This window comes from Rutilus rutilus, assembly GCF_951802725.1.
Source record: "Rutilus rutilus genome assembly, chromosome: 2".
Taxonomy (NCBI): Eukaryota; Metazoa; Chordata; class Actinopteri; order Cypriniformes; family Leuciscidae; genus Rutilus; species Rutilus rutilus.
Genome location: NC_140210.1, coordinates 19752636 through 19779820, shown reverse-complemented (window position 1 = coordinate 19779820; position 27185 = coordinate 19752636). Strand labels below are relative to the sequence as shown.

At 37.9% G+C, this 27185-nt stretch overlaps 1 protein-coding gene across 1 annotated transcript in view; it reads right to left on the bottom strand.

Annotated features, from left to right (window-relative positions):
• sgcz (sarcoglycan zeta) overlaps positions 1-26980 on the bottom strand; it is a 291539-nt gene extending 264559 nt beyond the window's left edge. The window contains exon 1 of the mRNA XM_084402171.1: positions 26248-26980. Coding sequence (XP_084258297.1) covers positions 26248-26286 — 39 coding nt within the window. The 5' untranslated portion in view covers positions 26287-26980. The remainder of the gene's footprint in view (positions 1-26247) is intronic.
• Between the last annotated feature and the right edge of the window lie 205 nt (positions 26981-27185).

Genomic DNA, 27185 nt, shown 5'->3' with positions numbered 1-27185 from the left:
AACTCTGTTCACAGTAATAGTTATCTGTATATTATATTCATAGGACAATCTATCTGTAAATTTTTGTTTATAATAGTATTCAACTCTATATTTATTCAGTACATATCCATGTTCTGCACTTATGGAACCACTGTATATCCTGCACTTGCTGCTATTGCACTTCTGGTTAGACCTAAACTGCATTTCGTTGCCTTGTACCTGTACTTGTGTAATGACAATAAAGTTGAATCTAATCTAATCTAATCTAATCGGATATGCGCAAAAATCAGATTTTAGACTGACAGTCTGAACGTAGCCTTTGTCGCGTCACTGCATGTATCCATCACAGACAAGGCAATCACATAATTCTCTGCGATGACCTCAGCTAAAATGGTGGACAGAGTAAACACCATAATTAACATGGTTTGAGGAATTTCTTTTTTGCTCATTACAGACTCGGACTCTTAGCTAAGCAATATGCTAAAGTCAAACTCTACTGGATTCTATTGAGAGTTCAAATAAAGAGTGCCATAATCAAAGTTGTTGCCTATAATGTTCAAAGTCAGTCACATAAGGTTCCATTAAAGTTAGTATGCTGTCTTCGAAGAAATAATGTTAGGAAGGTAGCTAGGTTTTGGAACGAAAGCTCATGTTTTGGAGAAATCACACTCCAATCCATGTTTCAAACACAGAAGGCAATGGAGATGCTATTAAATAATAACTGGCTTCTTGAGAAGTAGAAAGGATAGTCCATACTTTTAGTTAAAATCCTTGTTGAGCCACACAAACATTCACCATCAGCAACTCGCTCTCACTGCTTCCTCTCAAGCTTCTGACAGTAGATTAAACCACAGCGACTCAAATGTTTGTATATGCCTTGATTTCTTCCTTGCTACTAATTCAGACCAGCTCTGTGCATTTGTGTGCATGTGGGAGAGAGAGTGCTTGTAGGGTCACAATACATCAGGTTTGAGTATAATCTTGTAATGGTCCAGATTGTTACAGATTTATACCTCCTAGTGTTGGACGCTTCTCAAGAGGCGGCAATTCAATAATTGATTCAGACAGAGGAGAACCTCTCGGTCTCTTAAAATGATTGAGGTAGGGTATGGCGAGAGAGAGAGAGAGAGAGAGAGAGAGAGCAAGAGAATTAGGCAATAGCCCTTCAACAAGCCTCACTTACTTGTGAGGTGGCTGAGGAGAAGAATAATGACAAACTTGTAACACGATGTCATGAATTTAGTCATCCAAAAACAGAAGCTTGTACCAAAGACTCTTTTCTCCAGTACTCACTCTACTGCGACTGTAACATAAATGAGGTCAGTAAGGAAAAGCATGACTGAAATTCTCTTCAACTGTTATGACTGGTTGCAAATTAATTTATTTTCTGCAGTGCAGTATTACTGTACTTTTATCACTGATGGACTAGAAGATGAATATGTTCTAGGAATATGCAAAATTAATACATTACTTTTTTGGAAACTGCATTTATAATTAATGAATACCTCCAAATTATAACATTTAACTCAATACCTCTACAAAATAATTCAGTTTGTACTATTTGAACTTTAAAGAATCAAAAAAAAAAAAATCCTACATTTTTTGAATTGATCATAATGATAAATGTTTCTTGAGCATCATATAAGCCTATTAAAACAATTTCTGAAGGATCATGTGACACTAAAGACTGACGTAATGGCTGCTGAAAATTCAGCTTTGCCATCACAGGAATTAATACATTTTTAAATATGTTCGAATAGAAAAGTTATTTTAAAGTGTAATTATATTTCACATCAGTTAGTTTTTACTGTATTTTTTGTTCAAATAAATACAAACTTTGTGAGCAAACGAAACTTCTACAGCTCAGATAATCTTATATTCTGAACAATTTGATGTGCAATGTGTGAGTTTTATGTGCAGATGTGGGTATCTCGGCAAATCTGAGCACAGTCTGTGACATTATTGACATTATAGACACTTTGTTCTAACCTAAGTTTCCAGAGAAAAGCAATTTGTCTGTCCAAACTAAAAGTGAAAATGCAGATTAATGCTACACAAAACCATCCACATTTAATACAGTCATGCGGAGCAGAATTTAGAGCCAATTACATTCTATGGTGGGCGGGGCTACTCAACAATTCATCCAACAAATATCAACATGATTAGGAAAATAACTCATATATAAATGGAAGAGGGAACTTTTATCACTTCTTTCTTTCTTCTCCCTGCAATCAATTGTCTCCTCTGTTGTCTGAGGGTTGTTAGCAAGACACTCACTGGCTGGTATTACCACCAGAAAGGCTTAAAGATCGATTCTACCAAATCCTCACTTAAGTGAGTTGCATCAAGATATCCACTCACATACATAATGTCATCAAAAAGCTACACAGAGGCTATTTTTGTTCAGAAATACAAACTCCTTAAATCTCTAAAGCTGATCCCTGCTTTATCAGATGATGGTTGAGCTACTCTACTAGCAAACGGACCGATACACAAATAGAATACAGCCTGTGAGAATGAAATATAGACACAAATAATTTGTTCTATTTCCATGGTTTCAAACAGGAATCAGAAATGGAATGAAACAGAAACCAAAGCTATTTTTCCAGAAAAAAAAGTGAACAAAATCCCTTTCAATTGTTCCACTAAAAACACTATTTTACCAGTTAATATTGGCAATTTTAATCTGTAAGATTATTTTTAACAAAACAAAATAACTTTGATTTTTCACAGAAAATTTTCAGAATTAAACCAGAGTGAAAAAAGAACAAAAAAAACTCCTTTCTCATAAACCCTATCCACTTAAATAATATATATATTTTTTTATTCTTCCCCATAGAAGTCCGTTAAGAAAGCTTATTTAATCACTGTTAACTTAACAGTGATTAAATGTACCGAGACACTGGCTTTGGAAGACCAAATTTTGCACTTGAGGGACAATAACAGTAAATTAAAATGATTATAGTAAGCTTTCCCTATAGAAAACCATTAAAAAAGAAAAGGCAAAATGTGGGTTAATGTTCTGGAAGACCAAATTTATTTAGCCCCTTAACTTGCCAAGTAAGACATGTTCCTGGATCAACATATTTTGTTGATCCTAGAACAACATACCTGTCCGATAATTTAGTCCTAACCCTATCCCTACCCCTAAAGCTAACCCTATACCATAACTATAGAAGGAATTTATAGGTGAATGACAACGATGTAGAAGCACCTAACCCTGGTTGAAAGCCTAAACTTGACATAAGCCACGTTTCCACCGAAATGGAAACTTGTTTTCCCCCAGACCTGTTGCTGTCTGCATTTCCATTGTGGTCTAAAGTACCGTGAAGATTAAGCAAATTAGTCTGGTGATGCAAGACTGCGCACGACTTTCCAGTTCCCAATGGATTTCATTCACCGCATATAAGCTTAATAAAGCCTGAGCTTCGTCGTCGGTCCATCTGTCCTATTTTTTAAACTCCATTGTTGATTCGAATAGCAAACAAACAGCTCAAACAGTATGGTGCAAGCAAAACCAAAGTTATGGGTTTGATTCTCAGGGAATGCAAGAAATTGTAAAATTAATGCATTAGATGATCTGATAAAAAAAAACTGTATATGTCAAATGCATGAAATGTAATGAGAGTGCAATTGCTTAAAGGTACAATATGTAAGAATTTTGCATTAAAATATCCCATAATCTCAAGGCCAGTGTTATATATTTTGTTAAGTTGATTACTTACAATATCCCAAATGTTTCCAACTATTTTTAAATCGTGAGAAAATTGCGATTTTAACCAAGGAAACGGGGCGTTAGAGCAGGGGGGAGCTGGGAGTCGCCAGTCAATTGCGTCATATCCGCGTTACCCTCGGTTTCCGCTCGTACTGCGTGGAGTCCTGGACAAATGTGGAAGTTGTAGTTGTAGAGTCTATCAAGCAACAAACGTTAGCTTGTTTCGTGCAGTCGTTATGGAACACAATTATTCTTTACCGATTGCAGCTGGTTCTGTCAACAAAGCATGCTTAATTTTATATTTTCCAAATGTAGCATTCGGTAATAGTTATGTTTATGCAAGGGAAGTATTATTGCTTTAGATTTGTTTAGTTTATTGACATTGTTTATCACGTCTGGTGTTTATGGCCATGTAAATAAATATAGCATGTGTTATACAGATTAATCACTATTTTGGCTGATGTGGGTATGTTCAAATGTACTTTTACAACAATTGTTTAGAACACGTAAAACTGCGCAGCGTTATCACAACAATGAATTCGACATACAGTAACATCCATGATAACCAATTTAGTATTAAACCTTACTTTTCTTGCGGTAAATTCATTTTAATGAAATAAAAGTGTGATGAGGTTCAAGAGTCAGGAAGGAAGAAGACAGGGGTCGGCGTGACTGGGTCTCGTACTTTATTAAAATAAAGCAAAACAAACAAAAGTCGTGCACAATGCGCATTCACCGTGGCAACCGCGACGGCACAAAACAGTTCAAAAATGAGAGCTCGGATCCACCGGTTTTCTTTCTCTGCGTCCAATTTTCTCTCCAGTCTCTCTCTCTCGTTCCAGCGCGCGGCTTATAAGCGGTCTCTCCACGCCGATCACTGCAATAAGACACAGGTGTTCGTCATTTGCACTTGACCTACTTGCGGGACGCTCGTCTCTTCTCTCTCCCATTACAGACCGCGCTGAACCACGCCCCCCTCACCACAAAAAGCATGTCATTATAAAAATAAAACTTAACCTCATCCATGAACATGATTTTTCGATTCCCGTCTGACTGATTTACATCCACGGTGGAGTTTAAAACGACAGTTCCCATCATTCCACGCTCCTTCACATCGTCATCAAGCTACGCCGTTGTTGTTGTTTGGAATGAAGCGCCCTCTAGCGGCAAAAAATAGTTGCATATTGTACCTTTAAGACAATGGAATATTGTTCATCTCATAAAAACCAAGTCAAAAAACATTCATGAAATACCTTTAAATTCCACATAAAGACGTCAAGACTTGGTTCAAGAAACGAAACAAGGGTAACAATCAATTAACGGATCATTTTAAAAACAAAACAAAAAACAAAATCATCTGTCATCACACATGAATAAAATCAGCAAACAAACAAATGCAATCATAGTATTCATGCCCAACAGCAAGCTGGGATGAAAGTGAATAAGACTGAACCTCAAAACATTTTTTACAGCGTAGGCCTGTTTGAACTATATATATATATAGAGAGAGAGAGAGAGAGAGAGAGAAAAAATAGAAAAAATCTATCCAACTCATCTGCTTGTTGGTATACCCATAATGCTCTTCTATATTTTTGGCCATGAAAGACATATAGATTGATATCGCCAACTATTGGCCTGGCATGACCGTGAACGTTTTAAAGCCTTGTTGTTGTATGGATGGGGAGATCTCCAAAAACATTGTTATTTTGACATAATTGTCAAAAAAAACCAATAATAAATAAATAAAAAACAAAGTCAAAACTGTGTTAAAAAATCTACAATAAACAGGATTAAAATCAAACGTATATGAGAACTGCATTTTCAAAAATGTTCATGAACGGTTAATAAACAAGCGAAAAGCCTTAAAAAAGCCTTGATGTTTAATCTTATTCTCCAGTGAAATATATATATATATATATATATATAAAAAGAAGGATAAACCTGTTGGTGGAGCAGGTTCCACATAATATTGCTGAGGCCAAGGTTTCCTAAGCATTTGGGAACAGCAGCCTTCTCCGTTTGACCTGCCTTCAGCGTACTTTGTTTGTTTCTGTTTGTTAGCACTGAACCGCCTCAGCAAGCAGCAGTTGAGTCCGTGATAGCTCACCAAGTCAGGGTCGTGAGGGAGACTGTGAGGGGGGGGGAGGGAGCAAGGGTGATCAACAGTGCTTCTTATCCACCTTTATTTTCTCGACAAAGCCACTCATCTTCCTGTCACTGCTAGAGAGGAGAATGGGGGAGTATGCTGTTCTTTTCTGCTGCTTCCTGCCTTTGCTCTCTCTCTCCTCTCTCCTCCTCTATGTCTCTTGCTCACATTCCCTATTTTAATAGAGAGAGCACACACTAATGCTCTTCTGTAGGAGGGAATTGGAAGACTTAGACAAGTGTAGGGGGAGAGAGAGACACACAGAAAGGTTGAAAGAGATCGTTGGGCGTATGGAGAGTGGAAATGAGGCAACTGCTGGAAAGAAAGAAGGAATGCACGATGCAGATGATAACAAAAGAGGGAGGAAGAGATGATGAGAGAGACAGAAAAAGAGCACTGGAGAGAACTGTGGGCTGTAGCTACAAGGGGCCATCGAGCAGCGCCGTGCAGATTCTATTTCGAGGCGCTGCTTAAGTTGAGGTCAGTGCTTTCACTGCCAGACCGGAATGGTAATTAGAATGCAGGCGGATCACAGGGGGAATTGTACCGAAGAGCACTCTAATTCATACTTGCACTGCCAACCTACCGCACACATGTAGTGGAGGAGGTTATGCACCAATAAGAGTCGGAGTTAGGGCAAGGACCTCCAATGGGGGTGTGGTCGGGGAACACTGTTCTCCAATAAGGGCTCGATTGTTTGATCAAAGGAATTTGATGTGCCATTAAAACTTTAAAACTCAAAAGAGGAGATGAGTATCAGCAGGGACTAAATCAGTGGGTGTGATGAGATAGACAAGATGGATTCAAAATAATATTAAATTGTCCATAAATAATGGAAAGAGAGAAAAAAAAAAAGACTCTGCAGGAGGGGAAGAGATGACAGCATTCTGTGGATGGATGACAGCTAAAGAAATACTGTATCTCAAGCAGATGAGATTGGTACAATTCCATGAGTTTGATTCCCAGGAAATGCAGAAACTTATCGTGACTGCAGTGTAAAGGGCCATTCACACAGAGCAAGGTTCGATGTTGTAAAACGAGAGATGTTGGCAGTAGGATGGGAAAGAAAAAGGAATATGGAAGTGTTTTTTAAAAAGTTGGACTTGAGCGCTGTGATTTTAGAATGCCGTGTCATGTGAGAGATGCTAAGGAAGGTGCAAATGCAATGGTCAAACATGCCCGTCTAGTGCATGTTTACATAGAAACACAATAAAAAGCATGTTTTGTGTGGACTGCCCCTTCGTTTTTGCGTTTTACGTTGTTTTTTTATGTAAGCATTCGCTAGATTGATGTCTTTCACCATTGCACTCATATCTTGAATTTTACAGTGTCTCATGCATGACACGGCATTGTAAAAAAAATTAAATAAACTCTAAACCTTGCATTTTATGTGTGTTTGTGCATTCTGTGCAAACATGCACTAGACCTACAGTACATGTTCGACTTGTGTCTCACAACAAGAAATACATTTTGAGTAACATATTTTAGACACAAATTACTATTTATGTCATCTGCTTTTGCTCTGCCAATGAAAATTGATCAAAATAAGCCACAGCAGAAAGGTTAAACTAATTGGTTGAACAAAAAAGTCAATGTCTCACGGATAAAAAAAGGTCACTTGCCGTCACCTTCTTGTGTAATTATGTAACCTGCAGAAAGATTAAACTAACTGAACCTAAGTTTTACACTTTCACTTCACACTGTGTCATTTGTATCTGAACTGCAGCACATTTTATTAATCACATACCATTGTCAGAAGTTAACTATCAGCAGCTGTTTACCAATGTATCTAGGGAGAAGATGCCAGCTTTACTGTTTTATTCATGTTTTGGCACACTTTTACTTCCAAAACTTAACACACACAGTATGACACTTGCCTCTGTCTGCCAGATGGATTCAAAGAAATACGAAGAATGCAAGCTGCTCACTGAAACTATGCAGTTTCTGTGGAGACAAGCATCAATGTGGATTGCATTCTATTATAATAGGCAAGTTATTCAGCATCAACAGAGGTTCAGTTCTACAAGCTAGTGATATTTATTTCACATCCGCTTTGAATCGTAATAGAGTCCACATAAACCATACTTTAAACCAAAATATTTGAATACAAGGCCCCCGAAATGTGATGTTCCACATGGCAAGTGACCTGTTTCTTAAAATATAAATGCAACAATATAAATCATCATGCTTTCCCCCATTATGGTTGAATCACGGAAGCTACGCCAGTTACTTTGCCAAGAGATTTATTATTTATACATGTGTCAGACATACGAGAGAAACAGGCATATAAGAATAAGGCTACATGAGAGTTGGTCTTCATTCCAGATTTCTCGGTCCCCCATTCCTCTATCCTCTAACCCCATTTTGCTAGCTGTAAATGGTTTCTCTGGGTTTCTCCTCCCTCACTCCATCATCTCTATGTTTCCTTCCTCTCACCCCATCATGCCTTTATGTTTCTCCTGCGGTGGTACAGTAAGATTGAGCTTATATACATCACTGAGCGACTTAAAAATTCCTTGTAAGATAACAAAACATGTTTGAGCTTTAAAAATGGAACATATACAGGTATGTCATACTTACACGTGGCACAACCCACTTTCCACATTAAGAAACTATCCTTGGTGTTTACATTTGTGGAACATTTGCATCAGTGAACATTCCTTTCCTTGTAAAGGACATGCCAACTGAAGTATCATCATCAGTGGAACATCTCTGCTCAGTGAATGTTGCATTGCACACATACCTCTAAGCAAAATATAGCTCATCCCAGATCTCTCATCAGCACACATGTACAACATACTCTGACTTGACAAAATACATTATACAATTATTATGAAAATGAATAAAGAAAAATAATTTAAAAAAAATAACATTAAACAGTAAAGTTTTTAGTCTTTAGTATAAAATGCTATTTATGTATAAAAATAATAACGACATTATGTTTGTCACGGTTTGGGTTTTGTTTCTTGTCATTGTCATGTTTCTGTGTCTTGTCATGTGATTCCCTGTTTGTCATGTGATCCTGCCATGTGTCTTGTCATTGGTAATTGCGTTTGGGTCCTCATCTCAACTTGCCTCCAGTGAATCTGTTACAATGTTGTTTCCAAAATTAAATAATTGCCATTTATATTGTCACTGTATTAAATATGAAGAATAAGTTTGATGTTAGTCACACAAAAAAGGAGAAACGATTTATTTTAAACATGCTTCTCAAATGTGTAAACGAATGTTTTTATTTTGTGATTGTAATTGCCATAGTGTATGAAATGTGCTATATAAATAAACTTGCCTTGCCTTAAACATGTGTAATAAAAATATATCAATATGTTAACTTTGACAGCCCTACAAGTAAAAAAAAAAAATGTTCTAAAATTCTCAGCAAACCTTGGTTTGAAACCTCATTGTTTCAAGTCTACACCAACCAAATCCATTTTTATGCACAGCAGAAGTGCTTACACGCTGAAGTATTATCTGTATTGATGTTCTTAAGAATCACAGGGTCTTGAGATTTCTCCTTTTCCTGATCATTGATCCACAATCTGAAAATTCAGCTCAACTGGTAGATCATTGGTTTAGTTCTCAGGTCGCTTTGAATAAAAGCATCTGCCAGTTACCCAACATATAGTTTAATATAGTTTATATGCCTGGGTTTGCTTAGTTCTTTGAGTTAAAATTACTTTGAAAGTCTAGTAAACCCTAAGAGACAAAGACCTGAGTTGAGATGACACATTTGCCTGTTATGACTAACATCAATCATAAGTCTCTTTTTAATAAACTCTACATATATGAAACTATATGTGAGTTTACCCAGGCAGCGCTCTTGTCCAGGCACTGACAGATCATCAAGCATTGATGACAGTCTTGAACCTACTTGAACTTTCCTACATGAAATGCAAATTGGAATGGGAATAGAAGAAAACAAGAAGAGCAAATTGCAATGCTGAATTGCCTACCAGTATATCAAAGCACTTTCCAAATGACTCATACAATCTGATCCTGAAATGGACTGTTCAGTAGCTGCAGAACGTTTTAAATGGTCAAGGTGTTAAATGATGACAGTGGCTGGTTTACTTCTCGCAGAGCAGTTCCGGCACATCTGGGACTCTGTGACGCACCACCGGGCCTTTGTCCAAATCTCACAATCAACGTGACCCTGATCTAATGAGTCTGAATGCTGTCCCCCCAGAGGAAGCCTTTTCTCAGATGGCTCCCAGCGGTGGCCTCTATCACTCAGACACCAGCACACACACACACGTACATGCACCTTGCTGGAGTAGACGCTCATGCCTGCTGCTCTTCAGAGACGCCAGATGTCTGTGGTCAAGCATGACATGGCAGTGGCAGGGGGTGAATTCTCTTTCCCTTGAGGAAAGACTGCTGAGGTGTGGTCTCTCTTTTTCACCAGCTCGATAGTCTGAGGTGACTGAGGGAATCACAGGGCCACAGATTCACAGATTGCCCGCAATGCTTTCAGTGAGGTTTTTGAAATGCTCTATGGAATCTTTTTTTCAGTGAATTACACACAAATTAAATAATAAAACTAAAATGAATGAAATAAATACATAAAATAAAAAGGCATCACTTCAGTTGAATACCTTCTAAAACTTAGTCAGAAACGTTTGTCTAAAAATGCAGACCCCATGGGCAACTGATTAAGTTTTCAAAAAGAGCAAATGTTCCTTTTTTTTTTTTTTTTTTACTTTTCTTTCATAATTCCTTCCAGTTCAATAAACTACTGTTCCAGATGACTGGAAGCAGAGAATACAGTGTACTCTTTTTCTTTAAAAAAAGCCACTAAACTATGTACTAAAATTTTATTCTGCTTTCAATTTTAAACAAATGCATACAGTTTTACATTCAAAACTGTATAGATTTGTAATAATAATATGAGTGAACTATTCTGCAGGTTGCATTATCATGTCAGTAGGTTGTGAAAAGGGACTATATTATGAATTTATATATTATTTTAAGTCCTTCACACAACTGATTCATTCAAAATATTGACTCATTCAGGAACAATACTTGAGTGAGAGAGTCATTGAAGCATGATGAGTGAAAATGTGTGAGTCATTGAATTATTAACCTAACCAATTTGTTCGAAAACACTAGGGCTAAGGCCAAAATCGCATAATTCCCTACTGTATGGTGGTGAAAAACAGTACAAAGTATGTCCGAATTCACAGTACTCATACAAAAGTAGGCAAGATTCTGAACTGTGTATATGATGGACACTTCTCTGTCCCATGAGGCCACAGGAGATGATTTGTGAATGGCAGTGAAGATTTATAGGCTTAAATTCTGAAATGAGGTAGCCTCAATGCAGCCGACAAATGCGACCTCTGTTTTGTTGAGTGATGCAATGAACAAATAAAAACACATACTGTGTGTTGCTCGGACATTCACAATCAAAATGGCTTTGGCTTTGTCTGGAACTATTTCAGTGGGGAAGCAACAACAGTGGTCAAAGTATCTGGCAATATTTCTCTCTCTGAAATATTGCTCAATATTAACTGCTATTAAGGAAGTTTGAAGGAAGCAAACGTATTGTTGAAGCAACAAATAATATAGAGATGCAACTTTGAAGGCTAGATGTTTCAAAACAAGCAAGGGTTTTTGTATTTCAGTATCCACTATTCTTTAATGCACGAGTAACACAAACTGCACTCTGCACTGCAATCTATACAGACCAGAGATCTGTTGACAATCTGTTGCTCTGCCTACAAAAGGACAAATGCTCAGTCTTACATCTACATATATCTACACACAGTTACACACAGGGATAGGATTTTATACATCTCATTTGCAGTCAAAAGATATTAAAATGCACAAGCAGCAGACATGTAACTGAAGTATGAGTAAGCAAACCTACATCCGCATTAGAAATGCAAAGACTGTTATCATTCCAATAAACCACACTGAGCATCTTACTGAGCATCTTACTGAGCTACAATAATTGTGATAATGACATATTCAGGACATTGGATGATCCCTAATTGATCATATTGATTTATGGGAATAACATAAACGGCATCAAATATGCCATAAAATTGCCTAATAATTTAACGTGAAGGTTATTGATAAGGCAGTTAGTTGAACTGACCCGTGACTTGTATCCATAAACATTCCTGCAAACATAAAATGAATCCTCCATGTATGCATTCGCTGTTTCTTTGTACATATAAAATCGACCGATTATCTCTAGGTTGTCTTTTTTTTCTGCACTGAAAAGCAGATTACAGCACAGAGCAAATGGCTTTGACTCAAATCTCTGATAATGACCCAAATAAAAATCGAACAGAATTTGTGATTCATGATTTCTAGTGAGCTACTTAAAAATGAGTGCACTTGGAATTCTCACAGGCCGGAATCAGTGTTTTGTGTTGGGTTAGGATCCATTGTTCTTTGCTCCTTGGACTTCATGACAAAAGAATCAAGCACCAGGGCTTTGTTAGGGGAACCTTTCATGTACCAGAGAAATCAATGCTAAAGCAGATGAAGGGGGGGTGGGCTGGGGGGGGGGGGGGGGGGTATTATTTGGAAAGCCAATCTGAAAAACCTGTCGAAAATCTATTACACATCAAAGAACAAGACTTAGAATGCCATCTTTGTCAGATATCAAAAGACAACGTGTTTCTATATTTCAAATTCAAGCTTCAATGAACAGAGAAGATGTCCCACTAGCAGCCACTTCAGTTAATTGAACGACTCTTCAGGCTAAAGTTTAAAATTCTTCAAAAACGTACCTTACCTTTAGCAACTGACTATTCTATAAAGGAGGCCGTATTAGTCATTATGGAAATTTACAAAATATATTATAGCATTTTGGACCCAGACCTAAAGACTGTGATATGCATGATAAAACCCTTTTTTTTTAATTTTTTTTTTACTTTATTTATTATTTGTTCCAATAGTGCCATATACAGTGGGGAGAACAAGTATTTGATACACTGCCGATTTCGTAGGTTTTCACTTACAAAGCATGTAGAAGTCTGTAATTTTTATCACAGGTACTGGAATCTAAAACAAAAATCCAGAAAATCACATTGTATGATTTTTAAGTAATTAATTTGCATTTTATTGCATGACATAAGTATTTGATACATCAGAAAAGCAGAACTTAATATTTGGTACAGAAACCTTTGTTTGCAATTACAGAGATCATATGTTTCGTGTAGTTCTTGACCAGGTTTGCACACACTGCAGCAGGGATTTTGGCCCACTCCTCCATACAGACCTCCAGATCCTTCAGGTTTAGGGGCTGTCGCTGGGCAATACGGACTTTCAGCTCCCTCCAAAGATTTTCTATTGGGTTCAGGTCTGGAGACTGGCTAGGCCACTCCAGGACCTTGAGATGCTTCTTACGGAGCCAGTCCTTAGTTGCCCTGAAGACCCAGCCACGACCCATGTTCAATGCTCTTACTGAGGGAAGGAGGTTGTTGGCCAAGATCTCGCGATACATGGCCCCATCCATCCTCCTCTCAATACGGTGCAGTCGTCCTGTCCCCTTTGCAGAAAAGCATCCCCAAAGAATGATGTTTCCACCCCCATGCTTCACGGTTGGGATGGTGTTCTTGGGGTTGTACTCATCCTTCTTCTTCCTCCAAACACGGCGAGTGGAGTTTAGACCAAAAAGCTCTATTTTTGTCTCCTCAGACCACATGACCTTCTCCCATTCCTCCTCTGGATCATCCAGATGGTCATTGGAAAACTTCAGACGGGCCTGCACATACACTGGCTTGAGCAGGGGGACCTTGCGTACGCTGCAGTATTTTAATCCATGACGGTGTAGTGTGTTACTAATGGTTTTCTTTGAGACTGTGGTCCCAGCTCTCTCCAGGTCATTGACCAGGTCCTTCCATGTAGTTCTGGGTTGATCCCTCAGCTTCCTCATGATCATTGATGCCCCACGAGGTGAGATCTTGCATGGTGCCCCAGACCAAGGGAGATTGACCGTCATCTTGAACTTCTTCCATTTTCTAATAATTGCGCCAACAGTTGTTGCCTTCTCACCAAGCTGCTTGCCTATTGTCCTGTAGCCCATCCCAGCCTTGTGCAGGTCTACAATTTTTTCCCTGATGTCCTTACACAGCTCTCTGGTCTTGGCCATTGTGAAGAGGTTGGAGTCTGTTTGATTGAGTGTGTGGACAGGTGTCTTTTATACAGGTAACAAGTTCAAACAGGTGCAGTTAATACAGGTAATGAGTGGAGAACAGGAGGGCTTCTTAAAGAAAAACTAACAGGTCTGTGAGAGCCGGAATTCTTACTGGTTGGTAGGTGATCAAATACTTATGTCATGCAATAAAATGCAAATTAATTATTTAAAAATCATACAATGTGATTTTCTGGATTTTCCGTCTCTCACAGTTGAAGTGTACCTATGATAAAAATCACAGACCTCTACATGCTTTGTAAGTAGGAAAACCTGCAAAATCGGCAGTGTATCAAATACTTGTTCTCCCCAAAGTAGGTGTAATTTGCGGGTGTGACATGTCCCCACCACTTTTTGCCAGGGTTGATTTTGTCTCCACCACTTTTTGAAACATCTCGCTGCACGGATGTACTTAAAGGGGACCTATTATGCAAAATTCACTTTTGCATGCTGTTTGGACATAAATGTGTGTTGGCAGTGTGTGTACACAACCACCCAATAGTGATAAAAATCCACTCACTCCTTTTTTATTAATCCCCATAAATCATCAGCAGTGTCTCCCAACGACCTGTTTTCAGAATGCGGCTTTAGTGACGTCACTAAAGCCACAGGCCCCGCCCACGAGTGTTGACAAACACTGCCGTTTTAACATAGACCCGCCCTGATCAAGTTCACAGTGAGTTGTACACATCCGCCATTGCTGCACTGACGAGAATGTCTCCCAAGCGTTGTAGGTGTTGTGTGGCTGGATGTATCAATCCACATAGCTCTCTCTATTTACTCCCGAAATCTGAGGCAGCCGCTGAAGACGAGGTGGAATTATTTTGTTTTCAAAGAAAATGCTCCCTCAACTCTACCGAAATTCGTTTATGTACTTACGCACTTCTTATACTGTGTTTACTCAGCTCTTACGGTGATTTTCTGGAGTAAAACTGACGCTTCATCTTTTGTGTGATGTACAATAAACTTTATTAAACTCATCAGTATATTTTTGATCATAATTCGGACCTGGTCCAAAACAGCAGACTTGTAACGTTAGGTTATTAATAGTGGATACATACAAGCAGATGACAAATACATTATAACCGTAATTTAACTAAACTATACCTGTTCCATCTCCATACAGCACTCTGACTCTGTAGGCATTATTGTCCGACTCCGGGTCGAAATGAACACCGTTACTGAGAGTTTCTGATATTATCATCATTCCGTGAGATGAAATTGTCCTGAGACTGAGCGCAAGCTCATGAAGCTCCGCCCCCTGTGCCGTGCAGCAGCAGCTTATTTGCATTTAAAGGGCACACACTAAAACAGCGCGTTTTTCTGAGCACCAAAAAGTGACAATTTAAACATGCTGTAAAAAATTATCTGTTGGGTATTTTGAGCTAAAACTTCACATACACACTCTGGGGACATCAGAGACTTATTTTACATCTTGTGAAAAGGGGCATAATAGGTCCTCTTTAATACAAATGAAACATCTCCAGAGTATTAATTTAGTTCGTTTGTTATAAAAAAAAAAGGTGCTTTGACACTGGAATGTGTTGGTTTTGAAATCATGTTAAGTTTTTGTCGCCGTTGTTATAAGTGGCGTAAGGCAACCGTGTTCTCTTGTGGCTCGCGCACAGTCTTCAGACAGATGAGTGCTTCAATCTGGCTTAACGGCATAGTGGAGACTCTATTCGTTCCAGTGAAATCACACAAAAAAAGTGTGCATAAACGTGTCCCTTGCTCTTGATATTCAATTTAAAAAAAAATAAAAAAAAATAAAAAAAAATATATATATATATATATATATAAAGGCGGATTAGAACCCAGAACCTGACACACTTAACAAAAGTTCTACAGCCAGACCATTAGGGCACACAAATATGAATAGATCAGCTATGTATTTCTTCATGTGAAGAATCTCGGGACAAACATTATATTATTTTATAGTAGATGTAAGGATGAAACTTTCTCATCAAACATGAGTTATATAAGACCACCATACACACACACACACACACACACACACTTGTCCCACCCACTTTTTAAAACAAAGTTTTAAGAAAAATGTACATAAATTAAACTTAAAGACAGACAAATACAGAAGTCTTCAAAGCTTTTTTGCTTTATAGAAGAATACAAATGAAAGCTTTTCTTTTCTTTTTTCAAAGAAATTATAGATAATTGCCTCATCAAAAACTATTTCCAATGGGATTCTGCACCAGACATATGTTTAATGTCATCCAGAACCAAAAAAAAAATTAACAATGAAACCAACTAAGTAAAAAAGGACATTTCAAAAAGCAATAAAACACATCTTAACAAGTGAACTGTCAGAAGTAGTTTCTTTTTCTGTCCTTGATTCGTCTTACAGAACTGCCTACAGGAGATTCTCTGTCTGAGAAGCAATCCGATCTGAATGTCTGTTTTATGTAGCTGTTTTGTTTAGAAAATGGCGTTCTCTTTGTGCCCGGTCTCCGCTCTGCAGGAGAAGCGCTGGATCTCTTTGTTGTTTGTCATTGTTGCTTGGGTGATTTTGCCTGCTTGTTTGTCTTTTGTTTTTATTTTGATTTCTCAAAAACATAATAGAATTGTGAACATCAAATGGAGGCTTTTCAAGGCGAATAAAATAATCTTAAGCCGGACATTAGTCGTGGAAGAGAAGCCCAGGCAGACTGCCTTACCACAGAGATCAAAAAGATACATCAAAGGCCCCAAGAAAAACACACCCCCCCCCCCCCCCCCCCCCCAAAAAAACCCAGAACATCTGAAGCCCCAAATATCAGATAGCAACGCAACAAATGCAGCACAAAACAACTCCGCCAGCCTGCCATACCTGGGACGAGAAGGAGGCCCATAACAACAAAGTTTCTTTTAAGCCAGCTGTTTGATAAAACACAGGACAATGGATCTTTTGACAGTCTATTCGAACTATAACAAAAGTCAACCAAAAGAAACACAAGAAAAGAAATAGAAGTATATCTCAAAAACAGTGGTTAATTACCTTCTCCTCTAGATACTTCAGCATAATCATGTATTGCTCTCTTTGCTATTGCCATGGTTACTGTCAGCCAAAGCTAGAATGTGAGAGACCCAAACTCCAGCAACATTACAGTGGAGGAGCACAGACTATGACAGAGAGAGAAAAAAAAAAACATTTTCGTTGGCTGCATCTACAGGTTAGTAACAAGTGCATTTGGAAGATACTCTGACTAATAAAATATTTGGCTCGAGGGTTTTCCATGATTACCGACTATTCCGAAGAACAATGATAAATTCATCAAAGTCAATTCCTTTAAAATATTGATTCATTCAGGAACAGTACTTGAGTGAGAGAGCCACTGAATCATGATGAGTCAAAATGAGTGAGTCATTGAATCATTAACCTAACCAATTCCTTCAAAAACACTTGAAAATCGCATACTTCCCTACTGTATAGTATAGGTGAATAACAGTACGAAGTACAGTACTGTGCAAAAGTCTTAGGCATGTCAGTATTTTCACCCAAAAATTTGTTATTTATATATTTTGCTGTAGAATGTCAGTAGGAAATATCAGTTCACATTTCCAAATGCTCCTTTTGCCATTAAATGTAATAATTAAGTGAGATTTTTGTATACACAAGAGTATGACAACAGTTAGTATGATCCACACAGATATCTGATCTCACCATCATCGAGTCCGTGATTCAGTGAATCAGTGATTACATGAAGAAACAGAAAAAAACTGAGACAGACTAAATCCAGAAGAACCAACCTGATCTCACGGGAAAACGTACAAATTCTACGAGGTGGCTAATTCGTACGAATTCATACGACCTCACTCGTACGAATTAGCATTTTTGCAAAATCGTACATATTTTACGAATTGCCCAATTCGTATGAATTCATACGAATGACCTACCCCTGACCCCGCCCCTAAACCTACCCATCACGTGGGTTTAGACAAATCGTACAAATTCGTACGAGTGAGGTCGTACGAATTCGTACGAATTAGCCAACTTTTTATCATTCGTACGAATTCGTACGAATTGGTCGTGAGATAGTGTTGGAAGAACTGTGGCAACGTCTCCAAGACGCTTAAAGAAACTTATCTGCAGTTACAGTACTGTGAAAAGTTTTAGGCACTTGTGTAAAAATGCTGTAAAGTGAGGATGCTTTCAAAAAATAATGTCATAGATAGATTTTATTTATCAATTAGCTTCTATTAACTAAATTAAATGTGCATACGATGGACACTTTACTATCCCATGACACTTTAATTGTCCCATGTTCATAATAAAAAAGTAAATAACATAATAAAAAAGGTATGCCGTGTCGACAATTCCAAAGATCATTGATAAAATAAAATAAATCAGTAGTCCATGATAAATATAGTTCCTAACCAAAATAAACCAAAGTATTAAAGAACCTGAAGATTTTACCAAGTATTTCAAGTATCAACTCCAATTGCTTAATAAACAGAATATTTCATCTAAACAGCTCGTAGCGAGGTCGAGAGTGGAATCATGACTGATAAATCCACGCGTACAGTATTTCCCAAATTTGATTGTCATCCCACAACCATTTGCACTGTAATAATGGCAGCACGGTTTTAACAAGGAAATGTTGAGATGAGAGTTATGGTAATGAAGAGTCATGGCAGAGTTACGGAAATGTAAACACCTCACAGCTCTCTGAGGAACCATGTGTGAATTTACAGCAGATGAATGCAGCAACAGTCCATGTGTAATGACTGTGTGTAATAGTGAGTGAATTTGGCACGCTGAGCATGCTAGTGGCCTCGATGAGATAATTGCATCAGCGTATTAACTCCTCTTGTACGATTGTAGGACTAAATCTCAGGCTTGCACTCAATTTTTTTTCCACTTGCTTCTTGAAAAAAATTAAAAATAAAAACTTCAAAACACGGTCGCTAACACCAGTACAGGGAGAATCTATGTATTTCTTTTTTGTAGATGGACTAAACTGGTGTGCCGGCAATCTTGTGTTCACATCTTCAGTGGCCACTAATAGGTGCAGCATAAGCCATGAAGTCGTGAGCGTGGGATTACAGTGTTCCGTCTTCAGTTTTGGATGGATCAGTCTTGATGGATGATGCTTTCGATACTGATGCTGCATTAAGAAGATTGGTCCTAAAAAATAAATAGGATTTACATCAAATATAAATTCTGTTTATTTTTAACTAGATAATTTTTTTTCCTTTTTTTTTTTCCTTTTTGTGTATTATAGATTTTGAAGTAATTTTGTATGACCCTCACATAAAAAATATAGATCCTGTTTGTTATAGAGGTGTAAAATATAGAAACAGAGTGTTTATTTTTAACTATAGTAATTTTACATTTCATTTCGCTAGCATATAAATGTGCATTATAGACTTAAAAAATAAGTTAAAAATGAACTAAATGAATCTGTAGAATAGAAACTATTTCTCTATTTACTCATTTTGTTAATTGTGACATTTATTGTAAAATGTCTGCATGACATTTGTAATTTACGTCTTTACTTATTTATTTTTGTATAAATTTAAATTAAGGTTGGTAGAAGTTTGATTATGTTCTGTAATTGATAAACAAAAAACAGAAATCTAATTTTCACTTTATTAGGTCAAATTAAACGTTAAGAATTATGGCTATTAAATAAAGTTAAATATAATGTTAAATGGCTTCTATTAACCATTTTCTCTGCTTTTATGAATAAAAAAAAAAAATACATAAAATAAAAATACAAACATAATAAAAGCTCTGTGACTTGACTGAGAGATCAATTTAATCTATTGAAAAGTACTATGTATGAATGGACTATTAAGCTAGATGAAACCTAAAGAAGAGCTGAGTGAATTTGCTTAAGGAATGTTCAGGTTAATTGCATTGGCACCCTGCATTTTGAAACGTATCTTTGTCATTCCCTTAGTTAATTATTTGAAGTAGAAATGACCGAAGACCAGTGCTAATAGTGTATGCTCTCCAGAGGGGTCAAGGCAGATGTAGAGTCGAAAAAGCAGAGCGAGACAGATGAGGGGGGGGGTCACAGAGTATTAAAGCTGAGAAAGTGAGAGGTGGAGAGACAGCGAGTTACTGAGAGTTTGAGGTAAGAGAATGAGAATTATAATTGAATTGAAGTTTAAAATGAAGGACATGGAAGGATGGAAAGAAGAGTTTAGCCTCTGGTGTCTTCTGTCACTCTGTAATGCTGCTGTTTTTTTACCGCAGGCGTATGGCCCATCTCACCTTGCCACTCGCTTCATTTGGCTCATGATGTGGCCCATCAGCCTAGAACCCAGAGTGGGCATTTCTCTCTCTTTCTCTTCCCTCTCACTTCCCAGCTTTTTCCGTGACCATTCGAAGCTGCTATTATCTTGTAACTGCCCAGCTGTAGCCTCACAGTGCGAGATCATTGCAACAGAGCTGTCCCTCTCCTATCCCCTTCACTGTAAATTTGTATGTAACATGATGCAAGAGTTTTAGGACTTTTCTCATGTTTAGCTTTGCGCTAAAACAGTTAGCAAACTTGTCCTCTCGACAAGTGCACATGTTCACTGAGTGTCTCTTTCTGACAATAAACTTCTGTTATAGCAATTTGATCATTCAAAGGTTTGAGCTTCAAGAATAAGCTGGCGATGGTCACTTTCGAAACACTGCTTTGTAAAGCTTCAAAACCTTTGCGAATTGTTTCGTACCAGAGATTCAAATGTGCTAAAGTCACGTGATTTCAGTAAACAAAGCTTTGTTACGTCATAACTTTCAAAATTTAAATGCTTCTCCACTAGGGGACAATCTCTGCGAACCCATGAAACAGTGTCTATATGGTTTTTACCTGATCTCGGATCAGTTTTATACATTTGTAAACATTTTTAATGAAATATTTGCATAGTAAAAAAAGAAGAGTCTCTTTTTTTGCCTGATAAACCAAGCTCTATAATAAAAGTTGATTTATGGTTTCAAAAAGCTTTATTTCTCCATATCACTAAGTTGCAAGTCTCTTTATCTTAAACAACAGCAGCATTTTTCAATATATATTTTTTTTAAACATCCTTATAAGGATGCACGTAGACTCTCAACTACTGGCATGTGAACTACATTAATGGTGACACATCAATCAAATAAATAGATGAGCTCTAAACATCACCACAGAAGAAACTAGTAGTGACAGTAACAGCATAACATCATAAAAATAATAATAATAATAATAATAATTTCATAAAATAAGGCAAGAAACATATAACAATACCCATATAATTGAATCATGATGCAGTGAATGCTAGGATATGACAAACCCTTAAACAATCATCAATATTATTCAATAAAGAGGTCCCAGTTGTGAGATTGTGAAATATAAAGTCACACTTTCATAATTTGCCGTTTTGTTAAATGGATAGTTTATCCGAACATGAAAATTCAAGCGAGTATTTTGTGTGGGACTCAATCACTTATTATGGACTCAAAATAAAGTTTTTTTTCTGGACATTATAATGTGTATCAATCAAACTACATGGGTAAACTTTTGTTTCTCACAATGGTAATTGGAGGATATTGTTGAGAGGGTCAGTCTGTAAAACCATCCAATCAGCTACAACAGAAACTTGCACAGAATACAGGATGGATTTCATGTCTTAGACACAAGTTGGGTTTAAAATCATGGATGCTTTAACATTACGCATAGATATCTTTCTCAAACAAACAATCCACTCTGCCAAAAATGATTTGGTTACCATGGCCACCTAATGGTAAAACAACGCTTGCAATTAGCAGAGCTATTCTGATATTGCAATTGTAATTATGTGTGCAGTAATAGATTAAGGTCAGTGATTTATGGTGTAAATTAAACCGCAATTAAAGCGGAGTTCATTTTCTCCTTTGTAATACCAGAGGAAGCATGTTAAATCGAAATTACTTTTAAAAACAATAGATTTGAATGGCTTTAATGTCCGAACCATGAATCACTAGCCGTTCGGTCGCCAGTCACATTTTGAACAACCCGACCAGTGAAACAGCACTGCGCTTTCTTCCTTGGCGATGTTAACCTTTTCTTAACATCACCTGTTCAGATGACACATTGAAGTGCCTCCTTTCTTTCCTGCTACACACTCTAGAGGAAATGTTCAACACAACTCTTTTATAAGCCTCTCATCCTTCAGCTATATATGTATTAATTATTTGATACTGCTGTTACTGAGAGTTGTGTTGTAATCGGACTGCCCTTTCCCACTTGGCAGAGTTAATTAAGTGTAAAATGGATGGAGGTGGGAGGGACGGGAGGGACGGGAGGGACGGGAGGGACGGGAGGGACGGGGGGGGCGATGGGAACGAAAGCTTGGCAAGGACCTTGATACTCGAAGCACTAGTGAAAGGATCAGGACACCGATGGGGCCTTCAACTGCCACTCAAACTCGGACCAGCACAGCAAACCTAAGAGAAGATGGATTACGGCCATTTGTGATGCTATTAGTGCTATTGAATGGGTCTGTTGCTCACCGCAGCTTTTACTGGCTGGTCCAGGATCAGCATGCGTGCTGAGTGCTGACATTGTAGACCAAAGCAAACTGTCCTTTTTCTTGGTTTCCAAATAAGAATGACTCGGCCTCTATAGTTGAGTGCTTTTTAATGAAAAATCAGTGCATGTTTTGTAATGCCCAAATAAGATTGAATCATCGAATCTGCTACGTGAGATTAAAAGTTAGGGTAAGAAAAAAATAAAAAAAATAATAATAATTTCATTGTACCCTGACTGTGCAGAGCAGAGTTGAAGTCAAGTCAAGTCACCTTTATTTATTTATACACTGTAAAAAATTTGCTGTAGTTATGCAGCTGTTTGCCAGTAACTTACTGTAGATTTAAATTTATGCTATTTACTGGCAACAGTTTGTTCAAAGTTAAATGAACATTAAACATTAACAAGTCTTTGTCTTTACAGAATAAAACTATAAAATAACAATCAAAAGCAAAGCATCCTGGGAACCAGAAATCTTCATCAACCTTTTTCTGTTTTTTTTTTCCTTCAGATTTTGGTTCCCAGAATGCTTTGCATGAGGCTGTTATTTTAGTTTTATTCTGTAAAGATAAAGACTTGTTAATGTTTAATGTTCATTTAATTTTGAACAAATTGTTGCCAGTAAATAACATCAATTTAAATCTACAGTAAGTTACTGGCAAGTAGCTGCCAGTAATACTGTAATTTCTACAGATTTTTCTAACAGTGTATCTATATACAATACAGATTTTCAAAGCAGCTTTACAGTGATAACAGGAAAATAATGCAATAAAGTTTGTTTCTTGAAGAAAATATCGTCATAGTCCAGCTTAAGTAAGTTCAGTGATGGTTCATATTTGTTGTAAAAAAGTTATTAATTTAGTTCATTTATATATCTAGCCGCTCTGGAGAAAACAGTGATGTCATTGTCCAGCTCCGTTCAGTTCTCATATAATGGTGTCAATGCAGGCAGATCAATAATATTGAATATTAAATGTTGAATATTAAATGTCCCCAACTAAGCAAGCCAAAAGCCAAAGGCGAAATAGGCGACAGTGGCAAAGGTGATGGGGTCCAAATCAACACGGGACCCAAATGACTTTCATTGTATAACAAAAATTTTTTTCAAAATATCTTCTTTAAAGAAAGGGTTGCGAATGGAAACGAATGAAGTCAAGGTCTGCACACTTAGTAATGTATTTATTGCTTGTGTTTTAAATCTGTCATCCAAGTTTGCGGTCCAACCCAAGCATTTTTTATTTTTTTTATTTTTTTCAGTCCCTCTGAAGGAACTTTCACAGAGGTGGTAAAGGATTGGCAGTAAATTGAAATGACACTCCAAGAGATTAAGAAAGGCATTTCATCAGCGTCTGAATTCATGGGACACATACGCCTCCAGATAAGAGGCAAACCAGAGATGCCAGTTTAATTAAAACTATCGCTGAACAACCCTGTTATAAGGACAGAATACTGTTTGCCTCATCACCACTGTTTTAATGACTCCTCTTTTTCTAAATCTATTCTTGTCCTGTCGTCTAATGAAAAGGGCCACTGGTGATACTTCAAAGTTCATATAACATGTTTATCATAATTCATTAGAAATGTAATAACAAGATGACTGTGAAATTACAAACAGCTCCACAAAGCAATTACATATCAAGTACATGTTGTTCATTAGAAGCACCCTGCTTAATTAATTAGAGAGAATTACATGAACACTATAATGTAAGTGTGACGCTCTACAGAAGAGTCACTGTTATATGAAGCCCTTCAACGCAATTCACAAAATGCTGATTCAATAGATGCAATGTTACAACATATCATAAATGCTGCTCCGAAATCATTTCCACACAATTTTTTAAAAGTAGCTCCCTCCTGTGTTTCAAATACAAAAAGGCTTGGTAATAAATAAAAAAGCCAGAGGGTGTGATTCTTTACTCAATAACATAAAAGCTCTAAAATGATAATAAAAAATATTTTGTCAGCCACTCTGATAGATTGACAGCTACTGAACCTAGTCGAGCGATTGATCTATCTGGTTTGAGCTGTACTCTGCATATTTCCCTTTTATAATATAGTGTTTCCCTGCGGTAGTTCTAGATTGACCGTATGGTATGTATTATGTTGTTTTCATGATTTACCTATAGCTTAAAAGTAAAGGCACAGAACACTGGATCATTATCTTGATATAAGAACTTTTATGTGAGGCTTGAGTGCAGGAATGGTGCTTTTAAGAATCGCTCATTTAATGAATAAAGACATTTGCCTGGTTTAAACATCGATCCTTTGAAATCACAAACCTCAAACCGAATACAATAAATCAAGTGAATTGGAGAGAAGCAAATCTCCTGGCAACAGATGCCAATCAAATGTAAACACACTTGCCAGATCAGTACGTGTTTGCAATCTCTTTCCCTCTCCTTTTCAGAGAGAGAGAGAGGGAGAGGGAGAGGGAGAGGGAGGGAGAGAGAGCGAGAGAGAGAGAGAGAGATAGAGAGAGAGAGAGAGGAAGAGAGAGGGAGAGAGAGGCAGAGATACTGTATGATAACACTAAGATCACCATTCACTGTAAACAACAACAACAACAACATGTTTTTTTTAATGGAAAAGAGTGTTAGATTTCTACAGTAAAAACCTGTTAATTGGTCAACTGTAAGTTAACCCAAACTTTGCATATATGGTAAAATCAAATGACATACTTTTCAATGCAAAACATATAATTTTACTGTAAATATTTTTTTTAAGTGAAACTTATTAATGATCTTTATATCATTAAAAAGGCAATATGCATTCTTGAACAGTTTTTTCACTGTTTTTTATAAGTAAACAGGTTTAATTATCTTTTCACTGAAGGAGAAAACCCTGACAAACCAGCACATTTGTTTATATTTCATTTAAAAAGGTTAGTTTTTTTCTTATTTTTGTTATCGATTATGTTAACTGGAGTGTTTCATGTTAATTTTAGAGAATGCTTGTTGCATTCTTATAGTGTCATTCGCATTATCCTGATTGTGTTTTGTGTTCTAAGTTATTATTGGCCACAGTTGCTAGAGAGAGACCAACTTCCATTGAGCCACATGTGTTCCGACGAAAACACCTTACAGGAACAAATAGACTTTCACAGCTCAAATAGGGTATTGGCATATACAGTTAGGAAATGTAAAATATACAATCAGCAAAATATCCACCTATCCTATATGCAACATCATCGTTCTCATGGTAAACTTCTGGGAACCACAGTTGCTACCCTAAATGTACCATTTTACAGTGCAGTGCCGTCACAAATCTCCCATACAGCTGTTCTCCAGTGTGATCTGTGGAGCTGTCCAGTGCCAGAGGTGCTGAAACACACAATCCCTCAGCGGAACTCTTTTTTTCTTTTGTGAAAAACGCATGAACATAAGCATTGAATTGAGCAATAAGATAAGAATCCTCACGAGTTAAAAAGTTGTTTTCAAAAATACCACTGCATATGGATAAATGAGGATGCACGCGATGGAAATGCCTGGAGTGGGAAGGCGATCGAGGGAGGGGTTGAACGGGGGAAAGACTCGTTTTTGCAGAAACCCATAGTGCATATAAGATTTGTTAGCGAAATATCCGAACTAGACTATTTGTGAAATGACATATGATCATTATGCTTCAGAAGCAGCCCCAGACATCGGCACCTATGCCTTTAATGGCCGCAACTTGAACGAGGGTTATTGAAATGCACCCCACGCACAAAACCCAGCACCGCACTGATCCCCAAACACACACTACACGCTGCAAACAGCAGCAACACGTCACATCAGCAACTCACCTTCAGTGCCTCGATGTCCAGCGATGCCGATCGCTCCATATCGAAAGATAAAGTCTAACACAAAAGTTGTATATCTAGCCTTGTAGTTCCCCAGCGAAAGCCAGCCCAGTTCTCCGAGCCGCGGCGGATTCCCTCAGTCTCATTCCCGCTGATCACGACTCCAGCGACAGCCTCAACTATTCAATAGCCTATATAACTAGTCACTCAGAGTGTCCCAACAGCAGTAACGTGACATAAACAGACTTGCGTGTCGCTCTCCGTTTTCCTCTCCGAAGGCAAAAGTGTTTCTGTCAGTAAGAGACCGTGCTGTCATTGAGAGCGTTGAGCGCGAGACTGGCACGTTTGCAGCAACCCTGGTTGATCAGTCTATCAAATCATCCTTTTGCGGTATATTTCAAGAATATCGGTTCGGATCCGAGCAGGCGGATGAGGAGGAGGCTGTCAGCTCCCTGGTGTGATCCGACTGATTGATTGATTGGTTGACTGATTGACTGAATGATCGTTTGATTGGACAGGGCGCACTCCGCTGCTGCCCTACTTGGTGATCTCCAGAAACCTCCCGTGTCCTAACGCGCTCCTCCAGCCGAGTCCCGGTTCTCTGAGTACGGACTCTCTGTCTGGGAGAGGGAGTCTGAGGAGGGAGGGATGGATGGAAGAAAAAAAGGGAGAAGATCTTCCTCGAGTGGATTGTGAGTGAATTTTTCTGTCTTTGGCGGCGTGATGACTATCCAGACAAGCCTGGTGACTTGCACAGTCCCCTTAGTCTTCTGCGTGGAGAAACGAGCCGGTTCTTTTCATCACTCAGAAAATAAACTGTCCTGCTAGTTATTCTCCTGGGTCCTAGAGCCAAGAGAGAGAGAGAGAGAGAGAGAGAGAGAGAGAGAGAGAGAGAGAGAGAGAGAGAGAGAGAGAGAGAGAGAGAGAGAGAGAGAGAGAGA